Source organism: Stenella coeruleoalba (genome assembly GCF_951394435.1).
Source record: "Stenella coeruleoalba genome assembly, chromosome: 20".
In the NCBI taxonomy this organism is placed as follows: Eukaryota; Metazoa; Chordata; class Mammalia; order Artiodactyla; family Delphinidae; genus Stenella; species Stenella coeruleoalba.
This window is the reverse complement of record NC_137166.1, coordinates 13,576,025-13,603,156: the sequence shown is the minus strand read 5'-3', so window position 1 is coordinate 13,603,156 and position 27,132 is coordinate 13,576,025. Positions and strand designations below refer to the sequence as shown.

Here is a 27,132-nt window from a genome sequence, read left to right as displayed (position 1 = left end):
CAGCCTTGTCATCGGTAAACTCGTGGCGTCTTGTGTCCCCAGAAGGTCTGACTTGTTTTCTGCGCCGTTTTGCCATCTCTTTGGCAAAACCCTCTCTTTCTTAACCACGTAAGCTTAACACTTTTTGCTTCAGTGCCCCAGATCTATCTTTTCCTTCTCCTGATCAGGCCACCATGGCAGCCTTTCCTCCCTCCATGCCTCAATTTCCACAACGCCTTTTTTGAATCTAAATTTTACATTAACAACATACTATATAAAAGTACACAAATCGTAAGTGTACTACAGTTTGGTTAGCTTTCACTAATTGTCTACATCCGTGTAACGAGCACTCAGATCAAGAAGTAGAGGGCTTCCCTGGTGGCGCAGTGGTTGGGAGTCCGCCTGCCGATGCAGGGCACGCGGGTTCGTGCCCCGGTCCGGGAAGATCCCACATGCTGCGGAGCGGCTGGGCCCGTGAGCCATGGCCACTGGGCCTGCGCATCCGGAGCCTGTGCTCCACAACAGGAGAGGCCACAACAGTGAGAGGCCCGCGTACCGTTAAAAAAAAAAAAAGTAGAGCATTTCCAGCGCCCAAAGGTGCCTTTCATGTTTCTTCCCAGTTACTACCCCTACCCTCCTCCCCAAGGTAGCCACTGGCCTGAATTCTAACGCTGTACATTCGTTTACCTGGGTTTTTGTTTTGATTTTGGGTTTTGGGGGGTTTTTTGTTAACCTGGTTTTTTGAACTTCATATAAATGGAATCGCGTAGTTTGTGCTCTTTTACAAACTGTAAACTTTCTTTGACCCACCTCGTGTTTGTGAGGTTCGCTTGTGTCCCACGTAGCAGTGGTTCACATTTCTGTCAAGCCCCCCACTGTGTGAGGATGCCGTGGCTCATTCACACATTCTGCTAGTGATGGGCATTTGGGTGATTTTCAGTTTGGCACTATTGTGAATAACGCTGCCATGAGCATCCCTTCACATGTCTTCCGGTGAACATACATGTACGTTTCTCTCAGATAATACCTAGGGATTGCTGGATCAGGGACCATATATGTGTTTAGCTTTGATAGATATTGTCTGAGCTGCACCAATTTCCTCTCCCATCCATGGTGTGAGAGTTCCCATTGCTCACATCCTCACCAGCACTTGATATCATCGATCTTTGATTTTAGCCTTTCCTGTAGGTGTATGGTGGTATCACCTGTTGTTTTAATTTGCATTTCCCTGAAGACTAACAAAGTCAAAGAACTTCTCATCACTTTTTGCCTTTTGGGTATCCTCTTTTGCAATGAGCCTGTTCCAGTCATTTCCGCATTGGGTTTTTGGTGCCTTTCTTATTGATTTGTGGAAGTTCTTTATATATTCTGGATGCAAGTCTTTCTCCAGTGTGTGTACTATAATTATCTCCTCCTACCCCGTGGCGTGCCTTATCACCCTTTTAAAAGTGTCTCTTGTTGAACAGAAGTTCTTTATTTTTAATGTAGTCCAGGTGACCAGTTTTTCTTCTCAGCATGTTTTATGGTTTGTGCTGCTTTTTCAGGGGATTAGGAGCTCATGAAACTACCCATAAAGCTGCCTGTTTCTGGTAAGCACTCCTAGTGAGCTGAACACTGAGTACAGTCCGCCTAAAAAGGTATTATATCTTCACTCTGGATGGGGTCTTGGAGGCCACCTAGTCCAGCCTGCTTATGCAAAGATTCCCACTCCCTCTCCATCCCCCCACCCAGCTAAATCCCAGGGGCTTCTGGTGCAGCCAGGCCAGTGGAGGTCTGCAGCCTGGAGTTGGGAACCGCTTATCTAACTATGGTGGTCAGCAGGAGGTGGGAACCCAGGTCAAAGGCATCAGTACGAGCAAGGGGGCTTGACCGGCCCGTGTAGCCAGACCAAGGCGGAGGGCTGCAAGGCCCAGGAACCCAGCATCTTCCTGTGGTGCCGTCCGTCTTCTTGGCCTCTGTTTGAGGTCAGCCTCACTGCTTTGGTCTCTTCCAGTGGCAGAGACGAGGTCACCACATCACATGGCCATCATGCCCCAGCTGTCTGTGCTCCGGGGGAGCTCTGGTTGGTTCCCACGGGGTCATGTGTCCCCTGTGGTAGGGGAGGCGGTGGCAGGGTGCTGCAAGCAGCAGCCCTGACAGAACCCCAAGTGGAGTGGGGAGCGGCAGCTCTTCAGAGGAAAGGGGCTCCCACGGGGCAGCTTTCCTGAGCAGTTTTCTCGTGTGAAAAATGGGGACGCTCACCATCGTGATCTGCTGATCCTCGGGAGGTTAAATGATGTTACAAAAAAGTACTCAGAAGAGTGTCTTGCACCTGGTAACTGTGCAGGAGGTGTCCCAGTAGCGACTGTGACAGTCATTGTGAAGAGAAGCATCCACCCTCTCTCTGTGCATGTCAGAGTCAGGGAGCCCGCGGGCGGGTGGGCTGGTGGTCCCAGAGCTGGCCTGGCCCCCGTTCACCCCCTTCCCAGGCCCTTGCCGCTCGCTGCCTCAGGCTCAGCTCCTGGTAAGCAGATGTTCTGGGGTTGACTGTCACTTTCTCTTGTTTTCTAGGGAAGAGTAAGAGAGAAAGCCTTTGAGCAAACTAAGACTTGCCCCCAGGTGTCCCCCCTTCCTCTGCCCTTCACCCCCCCACTGCCCCCCACCGAGACCCCACCCTGTTCAAAGCTGCCCAGTCAGGACTCTTGAGCGCGTGTGACAGAAAACCAATTCTCACGGTTCTGTTGAAAAAAATGAAGGTGCTGTGTAGCCAGGGACCAGGATTGGCAACTCCGCAGCTAGCACCCTCCTGGCGTCCTCAGGCCTCCGTCTCACCTGCTCGCCTCCACAGCAGGCTCTCCTCCCTCCTCTGTCAGCCCCGTGCCCCGCAGGCCTTCTGTCCCGTGACAGGACAGCCACCGCAGCTCTCAGCTCACTCCTCACCCTTAGCAGCCAGCCTTCAGCCGCGGGGCTGTCCTTGAGTCTCACTGGACCCGTCACTGTGCCCTGACTGTTCAGGATGGGATTGTGTGCCCACCCTCCCGCACAGGAGGAGGAGACGTTGTTCGTGGGAAACTGGATCTGGAACCAGAATCCCAGGCTGTGGACACCAGGGAGGCAGACGCAACCAGCGCCCGCCCTGTGGTCAGGTTCAGTGCTGCCCGAAAAGGGGTGCGAAGCAGGCCCCACTGAGGGCCCACCATGGCAGCAGTGGAAGGAGAGACACTCCCTCTCCACTCTCCCAGCAGCCAGATTCTCCAGGAAGGAGGGCAGGGGGAGGGTGGAGCTGTGTGTGTGCCCCAGTGACCTTCCCAGAGACCACCGCGCGGGCAGGTGGGGAGCAGGGTGGCCTCTGAGGAATTAGGCCTCCAGCTGACTCCTTCACTAGGGCTTCCTTCCATTTGCAACACTGCACCTTGCCAGAGACTAGAAGTTGTCTGCTGTGTCATTGTGTGTGGAGCTGGGGGTTAGACTCAGACCCAGCCCCTCCCAGGACGGCCACTCGTGCCCACGCATGTGCTCCCAGAATGGTAGCCCCAGGCCATGATTGAAGAGAGACCAGGAGAGTCTCGGTCTGGAGTTTAGGCTCAGTTCAGAGTGACCAGAAGGGACCTTAAGGGTCAGCTGAGGTCTTTCACACAGGAGGGAACCGAGGCTCTGATTTTCCCAGTAAATATTTTCCTCGCGCTGCCCCGTGCCCCGCCTGGGCTAGGCCGACGCAGGACCAGCCACCACAGTCCACACGCGGGGCACTCAGGTGTAGCAGGAGCACGGGGTGGGGGGGGTGGGGCAAGGAAGAGCTCAGGCTAACCCAGACGGGGGACAGGGGTCAAAGGTTCACTCCCCCTGGTTCATTCCATGGCTGTTCCTGGAGCACCCACGGTGTGCCAGGCCCCGCGCCAGCCCTGGGCACACACATAACCGAGAGCCGGTTCCTGCCTTCACCGAGGTGGCAGTCCGGTGGCATAGGCAGACAGATGACAAGTGACTAAGAAAGGTGTGCCCCGGTGTTGTGATTCCTGCTCTGGAGGAACTGCAGGGGCGGGGGTGTCCTCAGGTTCGGGCCTGTGGGCCGGGGGGTGCCCGTAGCTTCAGCAGAACCAAGGAGCTGTGACCTGGATCTGATGTTTTCTCAGAGCATAAAGGTGCCCTAGTTTTCCCTCTCCTCAGGCTCAGCTGAAGCTACGCCAAGCATTGGCTGTTAAAGGCTGCCTGAGATGTGGTTTGGAGCCAAAAGTCTATAGAGCCAGTGCATTTGTGACCTTGTTGAAAATGCTTACTGAGGAAAATCGGGGTGTGGGGGGTAGGATTTGGGAGTTAGGTTGTTGTGGTTTTTTTTCCTTTTAAAAAAAAAAAAAAGAATCAGTTTGGCCATCCTCACCCGCATCCCCTTCCCTCTCTGCACAGCCCCTCCTGGGTTGCCTGACTCCTCCAGCCCCATGGCACTCATCCCTCCCGTTCGTCCACACCTCCCCCATCCCCAATCCCTCTCAATCCCCTGTGCTTCAGGAATGAAAAATACCAAGTGGGTAAAATTAAGGAGCCTGGGTATAGCCCTGGAAATTAGGCCACAGCTGTCAGGCCAGGCAAGAGTCCTTGTATCTGAATCGGAACTGCCGGGAGCAAGCGCTCGGCCCCTCCCCTGTGAGGATGGATAAAAAGCCCTAGCTCCCCCCTCCCCCAGGAAGGGGCTGCTGCCTGCTGGCCTCAGGAGGGCCAGGGAATGCTGTTTGTCACTGAGCAGATCTGTCCCAGTGCCCACCCGCTGGGGCACCGCAGTGGGCAGAGCTCATCCCTGCCCTCCGAGGGATGGTCCCAAACTCGAGTAGCGATGATGCTCTGTGGGAGGGGTGGGGTCGAGGAGCGCCTGGCCCTAATGGAGGGGTCTGAGGAAGCTTCTGGAAAGAGATGCTGTCTGCCTGAGCCATGAAACATAAGGAACTGCTGGGGGTGAGGGTGGGAGGAGAAGGTGCTTGTGAGGTAGGAAGAGTCGGCTCAGAAGCCCAGGCGCCAGGGCCCGGGCAGCCCCAGGGAGCTGGGAGTGTGGCTGGGACCAGGCCCAGGCAGCCCTGACGTATTCCCAGCGAGCCACCGAAGGGCCTGCGCAGGCTCAGAAAACTCTCTCCACCTGCCCTGGGCCTGCACAAGTCCTGAGAGACACCCCCGACACGTGGCCACCCTGGAGTCCTTGGGATGGCACTGAGCCAGGGGGACTGCAGGGCCTCATGAGGCTACACCTGAGGCAGCTGGTCCCAGAGCCCCGTGCCCTGAGCTCCAGCGAATGGCAAGGAAGTGGGGCCCAGGGCTCACGGTGGCGGGGACACTTGCTCGCTGTCCACAGCTGTGCCGTTAGCCTCCTCCAGCACCGAAGGCTGGTTAAGGAGAGGCTCAGGAAGCTTGCCTGACAGGGCTCTGGCTGCTGCATCACTTTAGAAGGTTCCGTGATGCTGGGACCGGCAGTGTGAGCAGATAATCTGGACTAAGTTTAAAACCTTCTGGAGGCTCCAGACATCCCTGCCCTGCTTTCAGCCAGTTAATTCCAGGTGCCTGTGAATTCAGCCAGCTGGCCTCAGCTGCTCCCAGAGAGCAGTCAGCTTTTCCCTTCCTCCCACATGAGCTGGTCCCCTTCCTGACAGACGAGGCCTGTCTCCTCTGAGCCCTCTCCTGAACGGGACCCCTGCCCACCTCTGCCGGTAGCCCCTGGCCCTAACAGTTGGCAGGTTCCTGGAAGTTACCTCACTTCCTTCCTGCCCTTGAAGCCTGAGCAGCTGCCCCAGTCCAATTCCTTCTGCCTCTCCCGGCCCCCCCAGTAGCGTGGTAATTGGTTTCTCAGATCTTCAGCTGTGCACCCCATCTGTGAGTATTTCCCGGTCCCGACCCTCCACAGGAAGACCTGTGATCTTACTGCTGTGGAGACCCCACGGGGAGGGGGCCGTGAAGAAGGGACTGTGCCTCCCTTTCTGCACCCCTCCCGTTCCTCTGCCTCACTCCCGCCAGTGAGGCCTGAAATAGCACCAGCACAGCCACCTTCTGCCCCCAGCCCCACCGCACAGCCCAAGGTCACACTCCCCCCAGGATGGGGTGCTGGGCCTGGTGTGACGGAGCAGCAGCTGCCTGGTGATATCTGTCCCCAGCTCAGCTCCCGAGATGAGTATCTGTAATTACAGCTCTTGGAAGGTCACAACTTTCGATTCATTTTTGTGGTGTTTGGAAAAAAGTTCAAACGTCCCTATACATGTTTAGTCTTCCCGAGTCAGCTAGGGGTTTTCTGGGAGAGAAAAGACAGCCATCAAAGATGTGCCCACAGGCCAAGCGTAATGGCTGTGGAGAGTGGGGGGCCTGGGCTGGGGGAGGAGAGGCGGATAGACCTGGACAGGCGTGAGCGCCCTTGGGGCTGGGGAGGGCGGAGGGTGGCACGGAGCCGCAGCGCTGGCTCACCCACAGCTGAGCCGCCTCTCGAGGGCCACGAGCGGCCTCGGTGGCGGCCACCTCCCTGAGATGTCATCATCTGAGTCCTGCGGCGATGGTCCCCGCCTGCCGTCTGCCCAGTTCGTCCCTGTTCCTCAGCCTCGACTTGGCTCTGACCTTCCCCTCAGAAAGGGCATCTATAAAGGCAGCCCCCAGACCCTCTGTACTTAAAAGTGGAAGAAGGTGGTTGCATGAGACAAAAGCGATTAAAGTAGCAGCCCAGAAGGGAGGCCTCCCCGTGCGAAGCTGTGATCTCTCAGATCTCACCCTGCCTGGCTGCAGCGCACCCGTCATCCCCAGGCCCTCTGTGCGAGGCGGCTTTCTGGCTCTGATGGAAGATGGGGGCTTCATCTCCATTGATGAGACTTTGCTGTTCTGCTGCGATTCTATTTCAGGAGAAGCCTCCCCTGTAGCAGGCACTTGTGTCTCAGAGCGGAGCCAGGCCTTTTCTCCCGAAAGGAGTATTATGCTAATCACTCCTTGCAAACAGGCAGACTTTGTAGGAGGTTTGCCTGGTTTTAGATGAAGCCTACGCCTTTGAAGCAAAGAGCCACCGTAGCTAAAAATATCATTTCCCGGCTGTTGATCCTCTCATTTGTAAGATGCTTGTTTCCATTGTCAGATCTCCCCTGCTCTGTCTCTGAGATCTCCATGAGGGAGTCCAAGATGATCCCCAGATGTGTAGGTTTCTAAATGATTTCTGTATTGTTTAAAAAGAAATTTTAATCCACGTAAGATAAAAATTGAAATAACGCAGAAGAATGTACTGCAAAATGTAGAAGACCTTCCCCACCCCTTCCTCCCCCAGACGTAGCCTCTACTTTCAGTTTCATGTATCTTCTACCAAAACTTGTCTTTGCATTTATAAATGTATAAGTCTGTTTGGTTGTGGTTAAGGCTGAGGTTTTCCGGCAGAGGATTCCAGACTCAGAATTGTTCTGCAGCTTGCTCTGTTTTCACTCACTCACACGTCACCCGTCGTTCGGCAGGCGAATCTCCGTCAGGATCCCAAGCTCTTTGGGACGCTGCCCTCTAACCTCTAGGCCGAAGCAGAACGGCTCAGGGTCACTCTCCCTTATCAAGGCCTCCACATCAGCGTTAAACTCCATCGCCCGTTTTCTGTGTGCGGCGTCCAGACTCTGCTCCAGGGGCAGTGGGTGGTGTGGTGATGGGGTGCTGGTGTTTCCCCGGCAGGCCCCTTGCCTGGCACAGCTCTGCTGGAGGTCAGAGGGCGGCCTGTTCTGTAACCAAGACCTGGGACTCCTCAGGCACCTGCAGGACACTGTCACATCTGGAGCCCTTTTTCATTCTCGTGCGTTTAATCCGATAAAGATTTCCCGGGCTGGAAAGGGACATTCGGATGAAAAGCCTATTTCATGCGTCTTAAGTTTCCCTGAAAATGACTGATCACAAAAGGAGTTTTTTCAGCCTCCTGACAGGATGGAGGAGGGTACCAGTAAGAGAAACCCCCCTTCCGTTTGGCCACGAAGAATTAAAGGAGTCCCCTCCACACTCTCTTTGTCCATCCCTGCTGCTGTTGACCCTTCCGTCCTCCCAGCCCTTTCACTCTGATCTCTTCACATTGTCCAAGAGACTCAGCAGTGAGGCTGCTGTGATATTTGCTCTTTGTTACCAGCAGTAGGTATTAGTGTTTCACTTCCCGTTCTGTTTTCTGACGTTTATCTCAGTGCCCTTTAAGTGGGCACTTGTAAAGAGCTACAGAAAACAATGTCAGTTCATAAAATTCCATAAAACTCCCAGACTAAAGATTTGAAGGCCAGAAAGGCACTAATCAGTCTAGCTCCTTAATCGGAGACTGTTATCTCCTGTGGAAGCCAAATGTAGCCAGGAAGGCGGGAGAGGCACATGCCAGAGGGGGCTAGAGCTGAGCTTCCTTCCCCAGGGCCTCTGAGGCTGGGAGAGGAGACACCGCCGAGGAGAGGGTGGTGGTGCAGTCCTGGGCAGGCGGAAGTCTGGCCGGAGAATTCATCTGTTCCACCCTTTGGACAGCTCGGGTCCGGGCTGTGCACAAAGGGCTTAGGACCCTAAGGTGGAGACGAGGCAGAAACGCAGGGAAAAACAGGACCCCGGCTCTGGGGAGGTGAGCGTGTGGTTGGGAGAAGGAAAGCAACAGGCCCTTCACCAGAGCTCTGAGGCAGAGCCCAGGCTCTGCAGCCCTTTGCGGCTGCTGGTGAAACCTCCCCATTTCCACACGGAGAGTGGCATCGCCGGGCTTGCAGCAGTGGCAGTTTGGGGACAGTGGTTCTCGGTCCTGACTGTGAAGCCTGTCAGGAATACAAATCGCCCCCTTTCTGGAGTATCCCAAACAGTCTTCGGGTAACTCCAGTGTAAGCCAGGTTCAGGGGTCTCTCAGTAAGGGGCTCTTTCTGGCGTGGAGGGCTCTCCTGGTTCTGGAGGGTCATTGTGAGACCTTCTGGGTGGGCAGGTACACTGGTGGAGCAAGAGATGGGCACTGAGACTGCCACCAGAGCAAAATGGCCACCCCTAGTGGGCGCTCTTCAAGGCACAGTAGATCCCTTGGGGGAGTCACCACCGGAATGTGAGATAGACGGGGATCTCTGTGATCACCCGGCAGGACCCACACCACGAGGACAGCCCGTCTGCGTGAAGAATTTGAGGAGGGGGACATTCTGGCTTTGGTGCAGTGACCACGTGACCACTGGGCTTCTGGGCCCAGGTCGCGTGCATGGCTTTAAGGGTAGAGGGGCAGAGTTATGGGAGCTCAGGCCTCGGAGTCTGGGCTCAACTCTGACTAAGGTAGAAGGGAGGAGGTGCTCACCATCTGTAAGCGTTTGTGGTCGTATAAGCAGCAGCAGGGAGTGATCCCTTGGCCTGGAACGAAGGACTAGTTTGGGAATAATGGGATGAAGTAAAGGAAATTGTGAACAAGCAGCTTGGTAACAGGAAGACCGTTGGGGCAATCCGCAGAGCCCTTCCCGGGGATGAGGGGGCAGCCCCAGCCGGGCTCCCCGGGCTCCCGGCACTTCGGTTACTTGCCTGCCTCATTTCTCAGAAGGTCACCCCCTTAGTTTGAAGGGGGAAATGTCAGAGATTCAGGGGCGCCTTTCCCTTACCTGTCCCAAGACAGACCCTCTACCTCAAGGGACCCTGATTATGGTCACATGTCATGGGGTGAAGAGGTGTCTGTGCCCTGGGCATTCGTCACAGGGAGCTGGAGCCCTCAGGTGGAAAGAGGGGCTGGCCCGGGAGGGAGAGGTCTGTCCTTCTGCGGGTGACACACCACGTGGGACTGTCTGGCAGTATGAAACTTGAACCCTGGATCAGGGACTTGACTCCACCACTGCCCTGGCTGCGTGGCTTGGATTTCTTCCTCTGTCCCATGAGCGCTTGATCTCTGAGGGCCTCCATGAGCCTGGCTGGAAGCTGGCAGGGGCGTAGGTGGCAGGCAGGTCTGGGGCCAGGAAACAGTTTACCAGGCTGGCTGTGCGTTGGCGTCGAGGCAGCTCGAAGCCTCTTCCCAGGCCGGGCCACCTCCGTGGGAGCCTGAGTGTATCCTGGGGAGGAAATCCCTCCTGGAAGGCCAGGAGCTCAGAAGACTTCAAAGGGGAGAGAAGTTCCATCCGGTTCTCTAAGGGTCCACCCAGGGCACTCCCAGGCGTGCGGGGCTCAGGGTGCTGTCTCCCTGGCCGTCTCAGCCTGGATTCAGAGCGCCGGGAGTCGTTGTTCTAAAACCCCCACCTCGCCCTGGAGCTCAGGCAGCAGCAGGCCTGGGAACCGGCTGATGGAGTCATCCCCACGGGTGACTCGCCCCCCGCAGGCTCCCAGACTCTGCCTCCTGTCTCACCCCTTGGAGACAGGCCACCACTGCAGCAGAGCAGCCCAAGTATAGGTGCAGATCACCACTGTCCCGACCAGGAGTGGCCAAGTGTGGTCAGTGCCTTCCACTCCCAGAGGTAGCCCCAGGGTGAGGGTGGGGTAGAAGGAGCTGGATTGCAGATAAACTGCCCCAGAGCCACAGGAAGGTCCTGGAGAAACTTGGGCTCTGGTCCATCAGAAGGCCTAGTGATATCTGTAGCCAAGGTGCCCTCCTTCTCCCCAAAAAACCATCCGTCTTCCAGAAAAAGCACTTCCAAGCCCCTGTGCAAGCTGGGCCCTGGATACCGCGAGCTGGGTGTATGGCGAGGCAGCAGCTAAGAGCTCGGGTGCCCAGGTGGGTGGACCAGATGGGGACCTTGGCAAGGCTCTGGGCTTTGCCCTCATCCTCTGTGAAAGAGGACGGCTAAAATGACGCCTGTCCCGTGTTAAAGGGATTTAAGGTACAGGACGTGCCTAATATGGAGAAAACGCTCACAGATGTCAGTTATGTGGGCCAACGCTGAGGAAATGGTGATTCAGCTTGAAGGGAATCCCTGTGACCGGAGAGGCAAGAGCCCAGCCTCTTGCAAGGGCTTGTTGGAGTTGATGTCATGGAGTCAACAGGATTTCCTTTGGTGGCCCACCCCTTTGTTTTCATTTGCCCTGAGGGCTTGAAAGATGAAATACTCTGAAGCCATGGGCTTCGCTACCCAGGGTTTGAGGCTTGGAGGCCTGGAGAGATGACCCCCAGGGGTCTTCCCAGAGCCTCCAGCATGGGTCCCACCCCTGCCATCTGACCTGCCTCCAGCCATGCTCAGGGCAAGCTCCATGTGGGACAGGCCCGGAGGAGGCCGGAGAGGCACCTGTGAGTGGACAGTGGGGCCAGGCTTGACCAGGTTGCTTAAGAACACATGGGAAATGAGGCCCAGTGGGTCAGCCGGGCATGCGCAGAAGCTGGCTCCTGTCCTGGGGAGTGGGCAGGAAGGGCCACCGGACCACCCTGGGCAGTGGAGGAAGCCTTGATCCCTAGAGCAAACCCCAAGCCTGGAGAGAGAGGCTGTCTCGCACAGGGGGGCTAAGGCCCCGGCTGCCTCTACAAGACCATTTGGTTTTCCAGGCTGCTCCTGCCCAAAGGAGGCCTCCCCTGAAGGTCTCCGGATGAGCCCAGGTCAGGTGTCTGTGGTCCCCCAGAGTCTGGCCATGCCGCTCTTGAACAATCAGACGGAGAGCTAAGTGGACAAGAGACCCTTTGCTTCGTCTTCTGCCTCTTCCCCATCGTGCTGTGGCCCTCGCTCCATCCCCTTTGCACCAGTTCCCAGCAAGACCCAGAAAAACAAGTCCTCATGCCCCCTCCTCCCACCCCTACCCCCCGAAAAAAAAAAAAAACAACTTATAAATGTATCAGACACATCGACTGCATTAAACACGATGAATTTTTTAGGCATGAGTTAGCAGGGTTACCATGGCTGCCTCTGCCCTGAGGGGCACACCGCCGAGGATTGATTGAAATAAATAAAACAGATTTACAATTTTCATACTTGGGAAGCAGAGAGCTGGAAAGGAAGAGAAGCAAGGGAGCTGTGGGGGGAGGATACAGTGAAACTCTGGAGCTTTCTGAACTTCCGGAGGGGAGGCCACTTCCTCCTCCCCTATTCTCATGTTATAGGACACGAGAGCTGCTCTCTCTTTAAATTTCTAAAGGATCCCAGCTGTTGGGCAGGGACAAGGCAGGGAGGGCCCTTTCCGGTGGGAATGGCTCTGGGCCCCTGTGTTCTCTGTACTTGACATTAGGCTGCACTTCAGAGTTATGGCTGTGAGGCTCCAGGTGTCTCCCAGGAAAGCCTGTGTCCCATTGGCCTTGGTCCGCTGAGGGGACGTGGACACCAGCTAGCGGCCAAAGGAGAGAGGAAGTGAGGGCCTGGCCCTCCGTGCACAGTGTTGGCCTGGTCAGGACACGCGTGGCAGGGATGGAGACGAAGGAAGGAGACTCAGGCTAGAGGGAGAAGGTGGGCCCTCTGGGGAAATGATCCGGCCCTGCTGTCCAGGATGCCTAGACGAGAGGCGCCTGAAGTGTGGTGTGCACCTTTTCTCACCTGCCGTGCATGCAGCCCAGGCAGGGGGAGGGCAGGGTTCAGAGCCACTGGGCAGGTCTTGGCTTCCACACTGAGACTTGGCCTTGCCCAACCTGGTACAGGTCCCTAGAAGAGAAGCGGCGTGTGGTCCCTTTCCCACACCACGACAGAGCAGAGGACAGCATCAGGCTCCCTGGTGGCCCGGTGGGGCTGGCCTCTGCCCGTGCCTTCACCAGTGAGGCAGCTTCCTCCCACCCAGCCTGGACCACATGGCCTCAGGGCACGACCGGCCTCTCCAAGCCTCCTGCAAGGCAGCTGATGTCTTCCTCCCACCCGTTCTGGTCCACATGTCACCTGAAGCAGGGGCCGTGGGTGGGTACCAGGCTGGGGACAGGAGAGCACCTCCCACCATGGCCACCACCGAGGCCAGTGGGTCTGGTGGATGCTTGGCCAGTGTTTGTGGTTAAAGGGACAGTGACATGAAGCTCACACCAGCCCAGCAAGTGTGGTGTGGCCACCTTCAGGCAGGCACTGCCCCAGAGTGCCTTCCTCGGCCCCAGCAAGTGTCTTGGCCTTTTGAGGCTGCCCCAAAGAAGGCCTCTCTGTGCATTAGGGAAAGTGGCAGTGCCCCTCTTGCGTCCCGGGGGCTTCAGAGCTGACCGAAGGCAGATTGCTCCTCTGAGAGCTCCTGGTATGTGACAGAGGGACCAAAGAGAGCTGTTCCCTCCCCAATATGAACCCAGACCCAGAGCATGGGAACAGCTGTCCAGGCAGCACCGGGTGGCTGGAGGAGAGTGAGCCAGAGCCCCATCCGTGGGGCCTCACGGCCACACACCACAGGCCACCTTGAGGCCCACGCACGTGGACCCCGGCCCTAAGGTGGGCCTCCAGGTTGTGCCCCCCCAGACCCCATCCAAGTTCACGCCCACCCCACCTCTGCCTTGTCCCCAAGTATTTTCCAAGCCATTGTCTCATGATGAATAGCACTTTAATATGGGTATTAAAAAATATGGGCAAATGTTTAATGCTTGCAAGCTGTGTTTCATTATTGATGCTCTGCTTGAGAGCCCAGCAGGCAGCTCAAGCCGGGCGGGGGCTCAACAGATAAGTGATGACGCAGCAGCCCTGCAAGGCAGCCATCTGCCAGGCCCCCCCGGGCGGGGACAGCCCCCGTGCCCGCTCACGACAGGCACCTAGGAGGCAAAGTGGGGAAAGGAACTTGGCCTCTGGGTCTGCATCCACCCTTCCTCGTCCCCTGGGCAGCTGTGTGACTAGGCCTCTCTGCCTGAGGGTATAGGCTTGTATGAGGACTCAGGATGCCGCGGGAGGAGCCCGGGGCCGGGCGCAGGGAGACTGAGGCCGCCTGTGTGGGTCGTGTCACAAACTCAGGGCTGAGTGAAAAGTGGGCCCCTTTCCTTCCTCCCCCACCTTCCTGATGCAGCAGGAAGAATCCTGCTCAGGTGTCCAGAGCTCGCAAGGTACAGCCCAGCCCACCGACCCAGACTCGCCTTCCCCTAAAATGCCCAGATGGTGCCCTGAGCCCGGTGAGCACGTGCAGCCTCTGACCTTTCCATCACCCCCGAACTGCCCCAAGTGGACTCATGTAACACCCTCTGCACGGTGCCCGGCGTGTGCTTAGGGCTCCCCGGGAGCTAATACTTTATTATTCCTGCCTCCTGGAAGCCTCGTGACCCAGCAGTCTGGAGGCATCTTCCTTTTCTGCAGTCTACAGTGACCTTGGGATGAGACAGCAAAGACCGGGTGAGGTGACAGGTGACCCCCACCGCCACTCCCCTCCACTTCCTGCCCCTGCCGGTCTGCAGGGCTGGAGCCCCCTTCGATGGAGCCCTATGAGCCGCTGCCGCAGGCTTCCAGGCTCTGTCCAGTGGCCTCCTGGGGCGGGAGAGACAACCCCCCTGAAGCAGGTGTAGCTGCGGACATCCAGAGCCCAGCGGGCGGGGCATGAAGGCTAGATGCCGCTTGTGCCGCCGCTGCCGCTCCATGGTCCCTCTTCCCGGCTCCTCCCGGCCCTCCCCTCCTTTTCCCTCCCCTCCCGTGGTGGTTTAATTAGCGGTGCTCAGGGGGAGACCCCTTGGTGTGATGTGTTGTGGCTGACCCTTCAGGCTGTCCTGGCGGCTTGGGCGTCTCCTGAGGTCTCCCTGGACTGGGCAGCCAGGTCCTGGGTGATAGGCTGAAAATGTACTGTCAGGGCAGCTGCTCTCTTACCAGGCGGGCACAGCATGCCGGGGCATGCCCAGGAGCAGCTAAGGGACGTGCTGGAATGGGGCAGAGGAACGTCTCCGGGGCTGTTCATGAAACCTTGGGTGGAGATCAGCGCAGCTCCTCCATGCGGTAATGTGCAAAAGTGATTCTTGGTATGAGGGACATGAGGGTCACAGGCAAGGCCCTGCCCTTTGCAGCTCATGTTATGGTGGGAGAGACAGCAGGGGACCCAGTAAACGAGTCCATCAACCAGATGACTCAGGTGATGAGAAACGCTTAGAAAGAAACAGGACTTCCCTTAGAAAGGGCTGGTGGCAGGGGGGTGCGCATGGGACAGAGGCTTCCCCTGAGGCTGGTGTTGGAGCTGAGATCTCCATGGCTGGAGGGAGCCAGTTGTGCGCTGGTCCCCGGGAGGAGCTGCCCAGGCCAGGGCAGAGGTCAGGAACAGAAGAAACACAGGAGAGGCCTGCACGTCGTGGGTAAAGGAGGACTCATAAGAGCTGAGGTTGTGAGGAGCTGACCAGAAAGTGTGAGGGCCCGGAGGCTGTGGTCAGGAGCTGGGTTTATTTAGATCCAGCAGGAAGCCGCTGAGGAGGGCCATGCTCTGATTAGGACTTTTTAAGAAGCGCCCCAGTTGGTGCATGGAGGGTGAATGGTGGGGTGAGAGGAGACACAGGGAGACCCAATTAGAAGCTGGCTTGGAATTGACCAGGCAAGAGAGGGCTGACCCTTGGCCCAGGGCAGGGTAGCTGAGACGGGCCAGGAGCCAGGTGTGCCCTGCAGGCAGAGCCCCTGGGCTTGTTGGTGCACTGGACAGAGGGGCCCAGAGGATCAAGGAGGACTCCTTGGTTTGGGCTGGAGCAGCTGGGTGGGCAGTGATGCCACTTCCTGAGGCCGCAGGGCACCGATGCCCCCCTGAAGGCTGGGGAACCAGAGTCTAAGGGGAAACCAAGAGGTGTGCTTTGGCCCCGCCGAGTCTGAAGTGCCTGTTGGGCAGCCATGCGGGGCATCCACCAGGCAGGCGGTGTCCATCCGGAGCTCAGTGGGGGCTCAAGAGGCACGTGTGGGAGCCGCTGATCTAGAGATGGCTTTGAAGATTTCCGTGGGACCGGACATGACCACCAAGAGGTACAGACCAGGGAGAGAGCAGAGGAGGAGAGCGCCGTGGTGGCAAGAGTATTTCCGGAATACTCTGCATCCCTGACCTTCTGTAGCTCCCCAGTGTTTCCGGGTTCTTAGGGACACCAGGAGGCCTTGGCGCCCGCCTCTGCTCATCGCCACCCCCTTGCCTATCCCTCCGCACCCTCCTCAGCCGTCCTCACGTGAGAGCACCACCCCCGCCCTTCAGCTGCTGCAGGTCCCCTCAGGCCTGTGGTCCCTGGAGAGCGCGGCCTGGCAGCAGCCTCAGCTGTTGGCCCCGTCATGGAGACGGCAGCAGCTGCAGGCGACGGGCATTTGTGACCATTTGTCAGAACGCTCCCCTTCCTCCCCGGCCTGCCCTCCTGAAACATTTCTATCCCACAGCCCTGGAGATGGGGTCGTCTCGGGGTGGGAGGACCACGAGGGGACAGGAAGTGCTGCCTAGGCTCCGTTGAAGGGCCAGGCGTCCTCCTGGGAGCTGGCCCTTGTCCCCCACCCATGGTACCAACAAGGTACCCAACCAGGGGTCCCATTTGCCACATACTGTGCACCCACAGGAGCTGCCACTAGTCTTGATGACCGCCCTCTGAGTAGCCCCCATGGTGCAGGTAGATGTCACCCCCATTCGGAGGTGGAGAAATTGTCACACAGACACACTGGGCCACACAGCTGGGCAGGGGCACCGGGCTCCAGGGCCCGGGCCCCTCCTCCACCCACACCAGGTGAGCAGGGGGGCTCCGCCTGCCCTCCCGCAACTGTGGCAGGGCTTTCCCCACACCACCCGCCGGCCCCGTCCCCCCAGCAGCTTTGTTTCCATTTCTCTGGTGGTTTCTTGCCCAAGCCTGCCGGTTCCAGCCGGGCCTAGGCTGCAGACGGCCTGCCTGCTGTTTGCGCCTCGTGGTTTGGCCTCTCTGTTACCAAATGCTCCGGGATTTTTTGGAGCCGGGTGTGGGGAAGAAGCTTCTCCAGTCTGGCCCCAAGGCGTGGCTGGCGTTTGGAAGGAAACGGGAAGCCAGACCGTGATAACGCCGAGTTTAGTGTGAGCTCAGTGACCTGGGGTGGACATACTTTAGGCTCGTGGGCTCCAAATGGGGCTCATTTTGTCCAGCACCTGAGACCTTGAGGCCTCAGACCCGTCGTCCCCACAAGCCTGAGGCCTGGTCTGTGGATGCTTCCCTGGAGCAGAGACCAGGAGGAGGTGGAGACGTGGTGCCTTGCTGACACCGGTCCCCAACAGGCAGGGCTCGGGGGCCACACCCCACCCTCCTTCCCAGCCACTTGCCAGCTCCTTGGTTTGCTCTTCTTAGTTTCAAGAGCCTTGGGATCCTTAAACTCCCAGCAGGAAGGCCTGCTCATTCCCTCAAGGCCAGGCCTCTGTGGGCAAGCGGCCACCTAGGGAGGTCAGCAGGCTTCCCTGAGGCGCGTCCTTGATACCTGCCTGTCACTGTGGACGTCACCTTGTCCCAGGGACCCTGGGAAAACTGCTTTCCTCCTCCATTCTCTGGGTTCCCTGTTTTCCCTTTTATAAAATGGAGTCTCCTTTTCACAAAGCCCAAGCCTTATCCCCCCCAAGACTCTTATTAGAGGAGAGATAGTGGGAAGAAGTGGCCCTAAGTCATCCCGTGACCTTGGCCAGGTCACCTGGCCTCCCCACCAGAGTTTCATTATCGAACAGCGAAGGTAGAACTCAGGGTTGCCTTAGGGCTTGTTCGCCCCACGAGCACCTACCGAGCCCCTGCTACGTGCAGGCACCACTCCAGGCGTGGGTGGCACCATGAAGAGCCCACACAAGCTCCTGACCCCGGGCTCTCACGGGGGAGGGCGGGGGGACACCATCCGCGGATGAGCAGAGTGCGGATTTGTCACGTGAAGATAATCTCTAGCCAGAAAAGTAAAGCCGGGAAGGGACACAGAGCGCCTTGGCACATGGGGAGGCGTTGCTATGCTATGTGGGAGATCAGAAAGGTACCTCAGGGCTCCTGGGGCCACACTGGCCGCCAGAGGCCCCGCTGCTTCTCTCGGGATCCCAGTTCCTGGCCTGGGGTGGGCCGGGGGATAGATGGAGCCCGTGGGGCTCTGGAGTTGCCGAGAGGCGTGGAGCCAGGTCCGCTGTGAGCAGCCCCCTTGGCCCTCCGCAGGCCCCAGAGCCGGGGTCCCACACCAGGCCCAGGAAAGAGCAGGTTTCCTCAGGAGGGGGCTCGGAGCTGCGGCCCAGAGGCCTCCAGAGCCTCCACTCGGCCCGTTTTCCAGGCAGCTCTGCCTCCTGCTGAACGCGGAGAACATCTTCCACTCGATGGCGGACATCCTGCTCCGGGAGGAGGACCTCAAGTTCGCCTCGACCATGGTCCACACCCTCAACACCATCCTGCTGACCTCCACTGAGCTCTTCCAGCTGCGAAACCAGCTGAAGGACCTGAAGACCCCGGTACTGCCCGCCCACGGGCTCCAGCCTGGTGCTATCTATGTGCCCACGGGCGCGGCCATGCCAGCCCAGCCCTCGTTACCCGGAGGTTGGCGGGGAGGAGACGAGAATGTGACCTGAGGTCTCCCTGGTCCGCCGTCAAATAGGGGTCCCCCTGGGTTGGCTGCGTGTAGGCGCCAGCCATGGGAGGGAGTCACAGCGGGTTTCCTTGGAGCCACCCGCTCTGGGGGTCTCTGCCCACAGAAGACTCCAGACCCCGCTCCAGGTCCACGTGCCCTCCCTGACACCCCGCACCCCACCAGCACTGCCCCCTCGCACACAGGGTAGGTTGGGTTCCGAGCCCGCCTTGCAGACCCGCAGGGTCAGACCTGCCGGGCCGTGTCACCCAGTCAGGGTCAGGCCTCTGGATTGCAACCCCACTGGGATTCCGGGGTCGTTGCTCTCCTCACCCTCCTCCTTGCCCAGGACCCCGCTCTCCCACAGAGGGACACATCTGTCTTACAGGATGCCCTGTGTAAGCCAGGATGTGTCACAGTGCTGCCTGGCCCAGGCTTTCGGTGAGGACCCACCAGGGCTGGTCAGAGAGAGCAGGGAGGTGCTCACCATTCTACCGAACTGCTCTGGGGGACACGGGTCAAAGGCCTGGCTCGGCCCAGAGGAGGGGGGCTGAGCTGCAGAGGGCCCCCAGGGGTAGCCGCCATCCCGGACGTGCCGGCAGCTCCAGCACGTTTCATCTGGGCTGTGGTCAGCACCTTCCCATCTCAGACCCTGCCTGGCCCTCTCTCAGGGAGTCTCCAAGACATCCAAGCCTGTGCCTGAGGGCATCTGGGGCCGAGCCACTGGGAATGACCCAGGCCACGCCCCTGCCTTCTTCCTGTGGTTCCTTCCAGACATTCGCAGAGGCCTAAAGAATGTTCCTCAGGGCAGGGGCTCTCGAGTGTGGGCTCAGCTCCTGGGCTGGTTCCCGAGTGTAAGGTGGGCTGCAGAGGAGGGAAGAGATGGCATTTGAGGACGGCAGGAGGGCACTGCCGGGGAGAGCCTGGGCCCTGAGGATGCTTCCTCCCCGCCCCCCTCCGGTCACACCCCCTCCCAGCCCCACAGGCTCGGGGACCACGGGCTGTGGAGAGGATGATAACTGTTGTTTGCTGAGGGCAGAAATACCAGCACAAAGAACAGGCTCACTCCCAAGCAGCAGGCCCTCACAGCCATCACCACGTGGCTTTGTGGGACGGAGAGTAATGACAGGGTCTGAGGAGGAGCTGTCAGCGTTTCCTTTGTGACAGCCCGTTCCCAGCTGGGCTCCCTGGCGCTCTGAGAGGGGCCCTGAGTCTGGGCCGTGCACCCGCGGGGAAGGAGCGGGGGCTCGATTAACTGCTTACACCTCTCCCCCCTCAGGAGAGCCAGAACCTGTTCTGCTGCCTGTACCGCTCCTGGTGCCACAACCCAGTCACCACGGTGTCCCTCTGCTTCCTCACCCAGAACTACCGGCACGCCTACGACCTCATCCAGAAGTTGTATCCTTCACTCACTGTTCTTCCAGCCCAGCCTCTTGGGTCTTGGGCCGGGGGGGGGGGGGGGGGGGGGCGGGGGGCGGAGCGGGTGCTCCCTTCCCACCCATGTGGTGGCCCGATTGCCATCCTTCTGCCCTGACCCTACGCTCCGCCTCCAGGCCTTGGGCCATGTGGACCCGTGAGGGGTGGATTCCAGTAAACAGGGTCATCTAGGGCCTCGTAGAGGGGAGCTAGCCCTGGAGAAGCTTTGTGAGCTGGGGATCAGGGATGGGTGCTTACCTAGGTAAGGGTGTCCCGAGAAAGAGGCAGGGTGCCCTCTGCGCGGTGCTGGGGCAGGGTGGGGAGAGAAGGCCCGGGAGCAGGGGGGCTGCCGGGCTGCAGCAGGCCGGTAGGTGAGGAGCTCAGGACCTTTGGGGCCCACAGAGCCAGGGCCCAGCAGAGGACAGGACAGGGAGAAGCAGGCTGGAGGGGAGGCCTCAGGGAGACGGGGCGCCGCTCAGGGCCTGCCTCAGAGAAGGGCACCCATGGTCGGCTTTTTGTTTGAAACACCGTGAAGCAAACCAGCTTCCTCTGTGAACGTCTGGTGTGTGACCCGGATTGGACGGACATTTAGGATGCAAAATTGGTCTCCTTCGCTGATGGGCCAGGAGTTGGGGAGTAAGGAGAGAGGGGCCCTGAGGTGCCTCCACTGAGAGCCCGCTGTGGCCTCGCCTGGCTCCCTCAGGGTGCCCGCTCGCCTTCAGACTATGATTTGCTCCTCTCCGCCACTGGTGTGACCCGAGGACTGCAGGCCCCAGGCTTGCAGCAGCCCTGACCTTGGCCCTGCTGACAGGCATCCACTCAGGCAGGAACAGGGGCCTTTCCTGCCCAGCCCTCCCCCATAGGCTGCAGGGCGGTGATGAGAGCCTTTCAGGGCCTGCAGGGCACAGAGGAGAGAGCGGCGGAGCAGAGCCGGAGTGCCGCGCAGGGGGACAGCTGTGAGGGACAGAGAGGCAGGGGGACAATAGGCTGCTGTCCTTTGTGTCCTGATCCTGCTCAGGTGGAAACATGCTCTGTGCCTGCAAGCCAGGGCCCAGTGGGAGGTGTGCTCTGTGCCGCTGGGTCGAGCCCCTAGGGCCCAGCTCCCCGGCTGCCCCCGCCCCCAGAGAGGCAGGCTGCCCTGGCCAGTGGTTCCACTTCCCTTGACCACCCACCCAGCGGGGACCTGGAGGTCACTGTGGATTTCCTCACGGAGGTAGACAAGCTGGTGCAGCTGATCGAGTGCCCCATCTTCACATGTGAGCGCCCTGCCTCTGGCCTCCGCAGGCCTGGAGGGAGGTGGGAGGGAGAGCAGCTCTTGGCTACCACTGGGGAGGGAGCGAGAACAGTCACCCCAGGGATGCTTCTAGAATGTCAAGAACGTAAGGATGGGGATGACAGGGCTGAGGAGGTACACAGGGCTGGGACATGCGCATCAGAGCGTGGGTCCTGCCCGTGCGCCTTAAGGCAGGGCTCGACACAGGCCAGCGCTGAGGGCAAAACCCACCTGAAGAATAGTGTCACCTCTGCGGGGGGAACTGGAGCAGTGCCGTCGGGGGGCAGGTGGAGCAGCCGTCCCAGAGCTGTCCCCGGCCACCCCTCCGAGCACACTGCCCTCTGCTGTGACTCTTGGAAGCTGGGGGCACCCTGGGTCCACCCGCAGGTTGCTCCCTTGTGCCCAGGATCCACGCCCTCGTCCCTCTGCAAAGCAGAGCTGGCGTTTGCCAGGAGCTGCCTGATTGTAACACCCGGGCTGAATGTGCAAAGTGGCAGCTGGCTGGGGTGAGCGCAGCTCCTGGCGCCTCGACACATACAGTGCCCGCTCCCCAAGGCAGGCAAGCCTCTGAATGACGCTCGTGTGCTTACGGCCTGGTAGCGAAGCCGGGAGGCATCCCTGCCGGTGGCCACCCTCCTGCCGGGCTGGTCACCCAGGCCTCCTGCTGTGGTGGCGCCCCGATCTGCCCAGGCCAAGCCCGTCGGCCTTCACCCTGGAGCCCAAAGGCAAACCCAGGGGCCGAGGGGCCCCCTCCCATCCAAACAGAAGACAGCTTCTCCAAACAGCCAGCCATCACAGTAACAGATGCCCAGGGGACCCAAGAGCAGGAGGGAGACCCTGTTCCCAGGGCAGTGCATCAAAGCCTGTCCCAAATGGCCCCCTGGCCTGACATTTCACTTCCCCAAAGGCCTCCCAGGGCAGCCTGGCACACGCTCGCCTGGGGGCAGGTCCAGCCTGACCCTACAGAAGCCGTGAACACCTCTCCAGGCCCAGGACTTTGGTGGGGTGACCACAGCAGACGTCCCCTGGTCCTGCCCAGCACCCATTCCAACCCTAGGTTGCCTAGACCCCCCCTGGTAGCTGGCTTGGCCCCGTAGCCCAGCTTACCCAAGGCCCAGGACTAGATTCAAAACAGGTCCCCGCCTCTTCTGGAGTCGCTGGGCCTGGGCAGGACTGCCACCTGGGGTGAGGGGAGGGGCTGCTGTGAGAGGCCCCTGCTTCCTGGCTCACCCTGGCCCCAAGGCCCCCGTCCAGCTGCTGGGGTGACATGGTCTCTCCAGAGGTTTGTGGTTTGTCCTCCACCAAGGACGCCTGAGACTGGGCCTCGGAGAAGGTAGAAACGAGTGATGCTCCTGGAAGGGCTCAGAGGAGAGCCACGTGGGCCTGTTTATCTGGGACGGATGCTGGGCAAGACCCGGGTGCGTCTCCCCGCCGTCTGGTGGGGGAGGCAGGGCTGGTGTCTGACGTGGGTTTCCAAAAGCATCCACCAGACACTCAGGGGCTTGATGTGCGTTTGGTCGCACACCAAAGCGTTTTTCCATCCTGCCCTCCCTTAAAGCTGCCCTAATCCAGTCTTTCTCTCCAGCTCACCCTATTTATAGCTCTCTCGTGCTGGCACGTGCAGAGCAGACCCGGGAATCTGTTACGCTACAGGCCCCAAGCCCCCTCATCGCCAGGGAGGCAGTGAGTGCTGGGGGAGGGGACCAGGCCTGGCAGCAGGTTGGGGGTCGCCAGGCTGAGGTGACTGCTGGGAAGATCAGACGGAAGGCAGGTGGGCAGGTCAGAAGAGGCAGGGGGATCATGGGGACGGCTAAGACGCTGCAGGAGAAGAGGCAGGCATGTCTGGCTGGGAGGAGCCCCGGCCACCAGGCTGGCCCTTTCCTGGCCAGGCTGAGGTGCCACCCAGAGCAGTGCCTGACCCCTGCCCTCTGCCCTCCCACAGATCTGCGCCTGCAGCTGCTGGATGTGAAGAACAACCCGTACCTGATCAAGGCCCTGTACGGCCTGCTCATGCTGCTGCCCCAGAGCAGCGCCTTCCAGCTGCTCTCCCACCGGCTCCAGTGCGTGCCCAACCCCGAGCTGCTGCAGACGGGGTAAGTGCCCAGCTCGTGGGGGCGGGGCTCTGTCAGCGAGCAGGGCCAGGGCTGGCCGGGCTGGCAGGGCCTGGCGAGCGGGGAGCTTTAAAGGGGCTACCAGGGCCCGCCCTCAGCTCGGCATCACACCTCCTGTCACTGCGGACACTGTCCACCCCTCAGCCACTTGCCCGTGGGTTTCCATATCAGAGCACCGGGCTGGGAGATTCTGGGAGCGTCTATGCGGTGGTAGGTAGTTGGAATACCTTCTCCCAGCAGTCAGGGTGGAGTTAAATCAAAAAACCTGAGAGCATGCTGGCGTGACCCAAACAAAGGCCCCTGGAGAGAAAGTCCAGAGGGGAGGAATTCGTGCCCCAGCTCAGCCACTGCGTCCCAGGTGGTACATGGGCAAGAGAGCTACATAGGGTCCCTCCCGGGCCTCAGACAGCCCTCCCTTCCCATCTGTAGCAGAGGCTCAACGCTTGGCCACTGAGTGACCCTGGCACTGCTAGGACCCTCCCAATCTCCTCCTGACTGGAGTGGGAGGCAAGGGTGCCCCCGTGGCTACCCCGCTTGCGACCTGTCCGCGGGAAGCACGGGTCCCAGGAGCTCTGCCGTGGAGAGGCCCAGCACGGCAGCCTCTGGGGAGGAGGGCTGCAGCCCCTCGGGGGCATCCAGGCTCCCACCCTGAACCCACTGCTGGCCCGGTCCCCAGAGCCTGTTGGGTCATGTCTATATTTGGTAACCCTTGGAGGCTTTGCCTCATCCACAGGCATTTGGCATCAGAGATGGAAAATTTCACTTGTCGGGTCGCCATGGAAACAAGCAGAGCCACTGAGAAGATTTACGCTGAATGGAGCGCACCCAGCTTGCATCAGATGCCCTGTGTGTCTAGAATTCCCTCCCAAGCTGTTAGACCCCCTCGGCAGGCCTAGCGCCTCGCCCCCCGCCAAAGGTCTCGGGCCTTTGCCCTTGCAATGGATGCAGGCAGCCTTGAGATGGGCCTGCCCGGCACTCTGGGCCCCTGACCCGAGCCCCTGTGCCTTCCGTCTCCCAGGGTCTAGGCCACCACCACCCCTCCCACCTGACCTGGTCTCTCCAGGGGCTGGGCGTGGGGCCCCTAATGGGCTGTCGGCCTCAGGCCGCTGGAGGGGCTGGGAGCCCCCAGCAGGTGTGGCCCCCAGGCCAAGGCCCAGCTCCTGCCCACCCTGCCCCTTTCCCCAGACGGCAGGGCTCAGGGGTGGAGGGCTGGTCCCTGTCCCAGCTGCTTCTGGTGCCACCAGGTAATCCTCAGGGGAAGGCATTCAGCGCACTGAGTGTCCCAGGGAAGCGGGAGCAGCTGCAGAGTTAGGTGTGCATTTTATTCCCTTGGCCGGAGCACCTCTATCTCCTGGGAGTCGGAAAGGCCCTGACGCCACACCTCGCTTTGCTGCCTTGGCCTCTGCTGGCCTTTGCAGTGCCCAACGGGTGTTAGGGTCACCCTGGCAGCCACTTAGGAGGGAAGGTACAGCTGAAAGTGAGAAGGAGGCAGGAACAGCTGCTTCCCTGTGACCTCTGGGCCAGGCCACAGCCCCTGTGCTGCTGAGGGCCAGTCCCTTCTCAGAGCTCTGCCTGCTACATCTCCTCATATAGGAACATCCTATGGAAAAGGAAGGCAGGCTCAGAGTAGTTGGACTCCTCCCTGCGCTCCCTAAGCCAGAACAGAGCAAGTCTGCAGAGGAAAGCTGGGGGAAATGAGGCTTTCCCCCAGATCTCCCATGGTCAGAGTCAGGAAGTCTTGAGCCAAAGGGCTGAGGCCTCTGGGTCAGTGGATGGTTCACAGGCCTGGACTGGATCTGGTCCGAGCTCTGCTGCGGATTTGCTCTGTGACCTCAGGCAAGCCCCATGCCCTCTCTGGGCCCTTGGTTTCTTCATCAGTAAGTGAGCATTTGGACTGAATGGATCCTTGAGGTTCCGCTCAGTCTTCAAGGCTTTGGGTTCCCAGCCTTTCTTTGCAAGGACCTAGGAAGAGCTGTCATAGAAAAAGGCAGCAGAGCCTTGGGCAAGGAAGGGGCCTCAGGAACAGCTGGGGGCAGGGTCAGGTTGCAGGGTTGGGCACAGAGGGACAGCTCCCGCCCTGGAGAGGGGGCTGAGGACAGCCTCAGCCCCGGGAGAGGCGGGCAGCTGGAAGACAGCGTCAGGTTGCCTGACAGGCCCGTGTGCCGGGAACAGCTGGGGGAGTCTCTGCTCCTTGCCCATCCCCCGCTTCTGTGCACTCAGGGTGCCGGCAGGACTAGGGAACCCTGGCCCTCCGCTTGGGCTTCTGGGCCACTCCCCAGGGACCGTCTCCTCAGTGAGGCAAGAGGGAGCCTCTGAAGGAGAAGCTGGTGACAGGTGCGTGGGTGCAGTGGCAGGAGAGAGGGCTGGCTTTGGGTTCTGGAACCCCAGCTCTGTGCTGCTGGCTGGGTGTCCCCTAGCCACTCACTGCCTGAGGGTTGCTGTAAACACACAGAGAACATGAAGGCCTGAGCAGCGGCCGTGCCCACTGTGACTAGCAGGGAGAGGCCCAGCCTCAATGCTCAGTGGAGTCCCCCGTACCCATGGACATACCCCTCCCTGCTACCAAGACTTGAGGCCAGGAAGGGTCTGCCCCAAAGGGACGCTGAGTCATGGGGGGGAAGGACTTCTTGCCTCCCTTAGGGCCCAGAGAGCAAGGTGCGGCCCAGTCCTCCCGACGCCTACCCTCACGTGGCCACATCTGTGCACATCACCCTGGATTTGCCATCCATGCTGGCATCTCCCTGGAAACCCCTAATCTCAGTTTCCCTCCTCTGGATCTAATGCAGAGAGTGTTGCGGAGAGGAGCATACAGATCCGTGGGTGCCCAGCCTCAGACAGCACATTTCAGGATCATCTCTGGGCTGGGGTAGCATCTGGCCACCCTCTGGCGTTAGGGCTCCAAGCTGCAGGGTGTCCTTCAGCATCCTCAGGAGCGGGAGTTGCTCTCTTGGGGCAGTAGCACCCGGGCCACAGGTTACTAGGACAGGGATGGCCCTTCCCCATTCCCAGGGGAGTTGAAAGCAGCCAGAGACCAGAATGCTGCCCGCAGTCTGGCCCCCTAGAGCGAGCCCCACCCAGCTCGTTTTGATCTTTGTTGAATTTGCCTGAGTCCCAGCTCCAGAGGCAGGGCCTGAGGCCCAAGAAAGAAGCAGCCACGGCCACAGTCCAAGGTGTTGTCAGGTGGTGTGTCTTTAGCAGGAAGGGACCAGGCTGAGTAGGGGTACAGGGGCCCACTTCCAGGCTCCAGATGGCATCCCAACCATGGGAAGAGTTCCCAATGCCCCTGGTCCTGGTGGCTGGTCAGAGATGGCTTTCAGGCTGTGACCATTGGTGGGCTGCGCCTTACCAGGAGCCAGGCTCGTTGGTGAGGGTTCCATTTGGGTGAAGCACCGTTGTGATTCACCCAAATGGAATGAGCTGCTGGGCCCCGCCTGGCCTTACCTCAGTGGGACAGAGTTGTAGCCACAGTGGGCACCCATCGGGTACCTAGGCTGGGGCTGGGCATCAGGCCAAGTTCTTCATGTCCAGTATGGAGGAATCCTCACCCATGGGGGGGCTCCTGTGGCAGTACCCCCTTACAGAGGAGGATACTGAGTTACCTGCCCAAGGTCAAGTGTCTAGGGGGTGGTCGTGTTACAGTTGGGTCCAGGTCTGTCGAGCTCCTGTGCTCAGCTGCTACCTGGACCTCTCCTGCCATATTGGGGTCTTTTCATGAACTCAAAGGGCCCAAGGATTCTCTGCTTAGCTGATCAGCCCACAGCCTTCATGAGATCCCTTACCAGGGCCACCAGGCCTCAGGGCCTGGAAGCAGATCCTTCCCAGCCCACAAAGATCTGCTTCCAGTGAGGCCAGAATGAGGGAGAAGCAGAGTCTTTTCTTGGGACTCTCTGCTGGGGTGATGATTAGGAATGGGACAGGGGCCCAAGTGGATCTAGTCCCCCGGGGCAAGCTCAACCCTGGGCTTGAAGGGGGCAGCAGGGCGAATGCATTGCCCAACTATAGGGAGCATCAGGCCCGTGGCAGTTGTGCAGTGCACAAGCTGTGAGGTGGTACAGAGCAACTGCGGAGAGTGCTAGCAAGAGGAGTTCCCGGAGGCATC

General features: G+C 59.6%; 1 protein-coding gene across 2 annotated transcripts in view; it reads left to right on the top strand.

Moving 5' to 3' along the window:
* VAC14 (VAC14 component of PIKFYVE complex) overlaps positions 1–27,132 on the top strand; it is a 97,814-nt gene that overhangs the window by 69,531 nt on the left and 1,151 nt on the right. For both annotated transcript variants that reach the window (XM_079907702.1, XM_079907701.1), the window contains 4 exons: positions 17,946–18,120; positions 19,513–19,631; positions 20,826–20,905; positions 22,865–23,015. In XM_079907702.1, the coding sequence (XP_079763828.1) occupies positions 17,946–18,120; positions 19,513–19,631; positions 20,826–20,905; positions 22,865–23,015 (525 nt within the window). The remainder of the gene's footprint in view (positions 1–17,945; positions 18,121–19,512; positions 19,632–20,825; positions 20,906–22,864; positions 23,016–27,132) is intronic.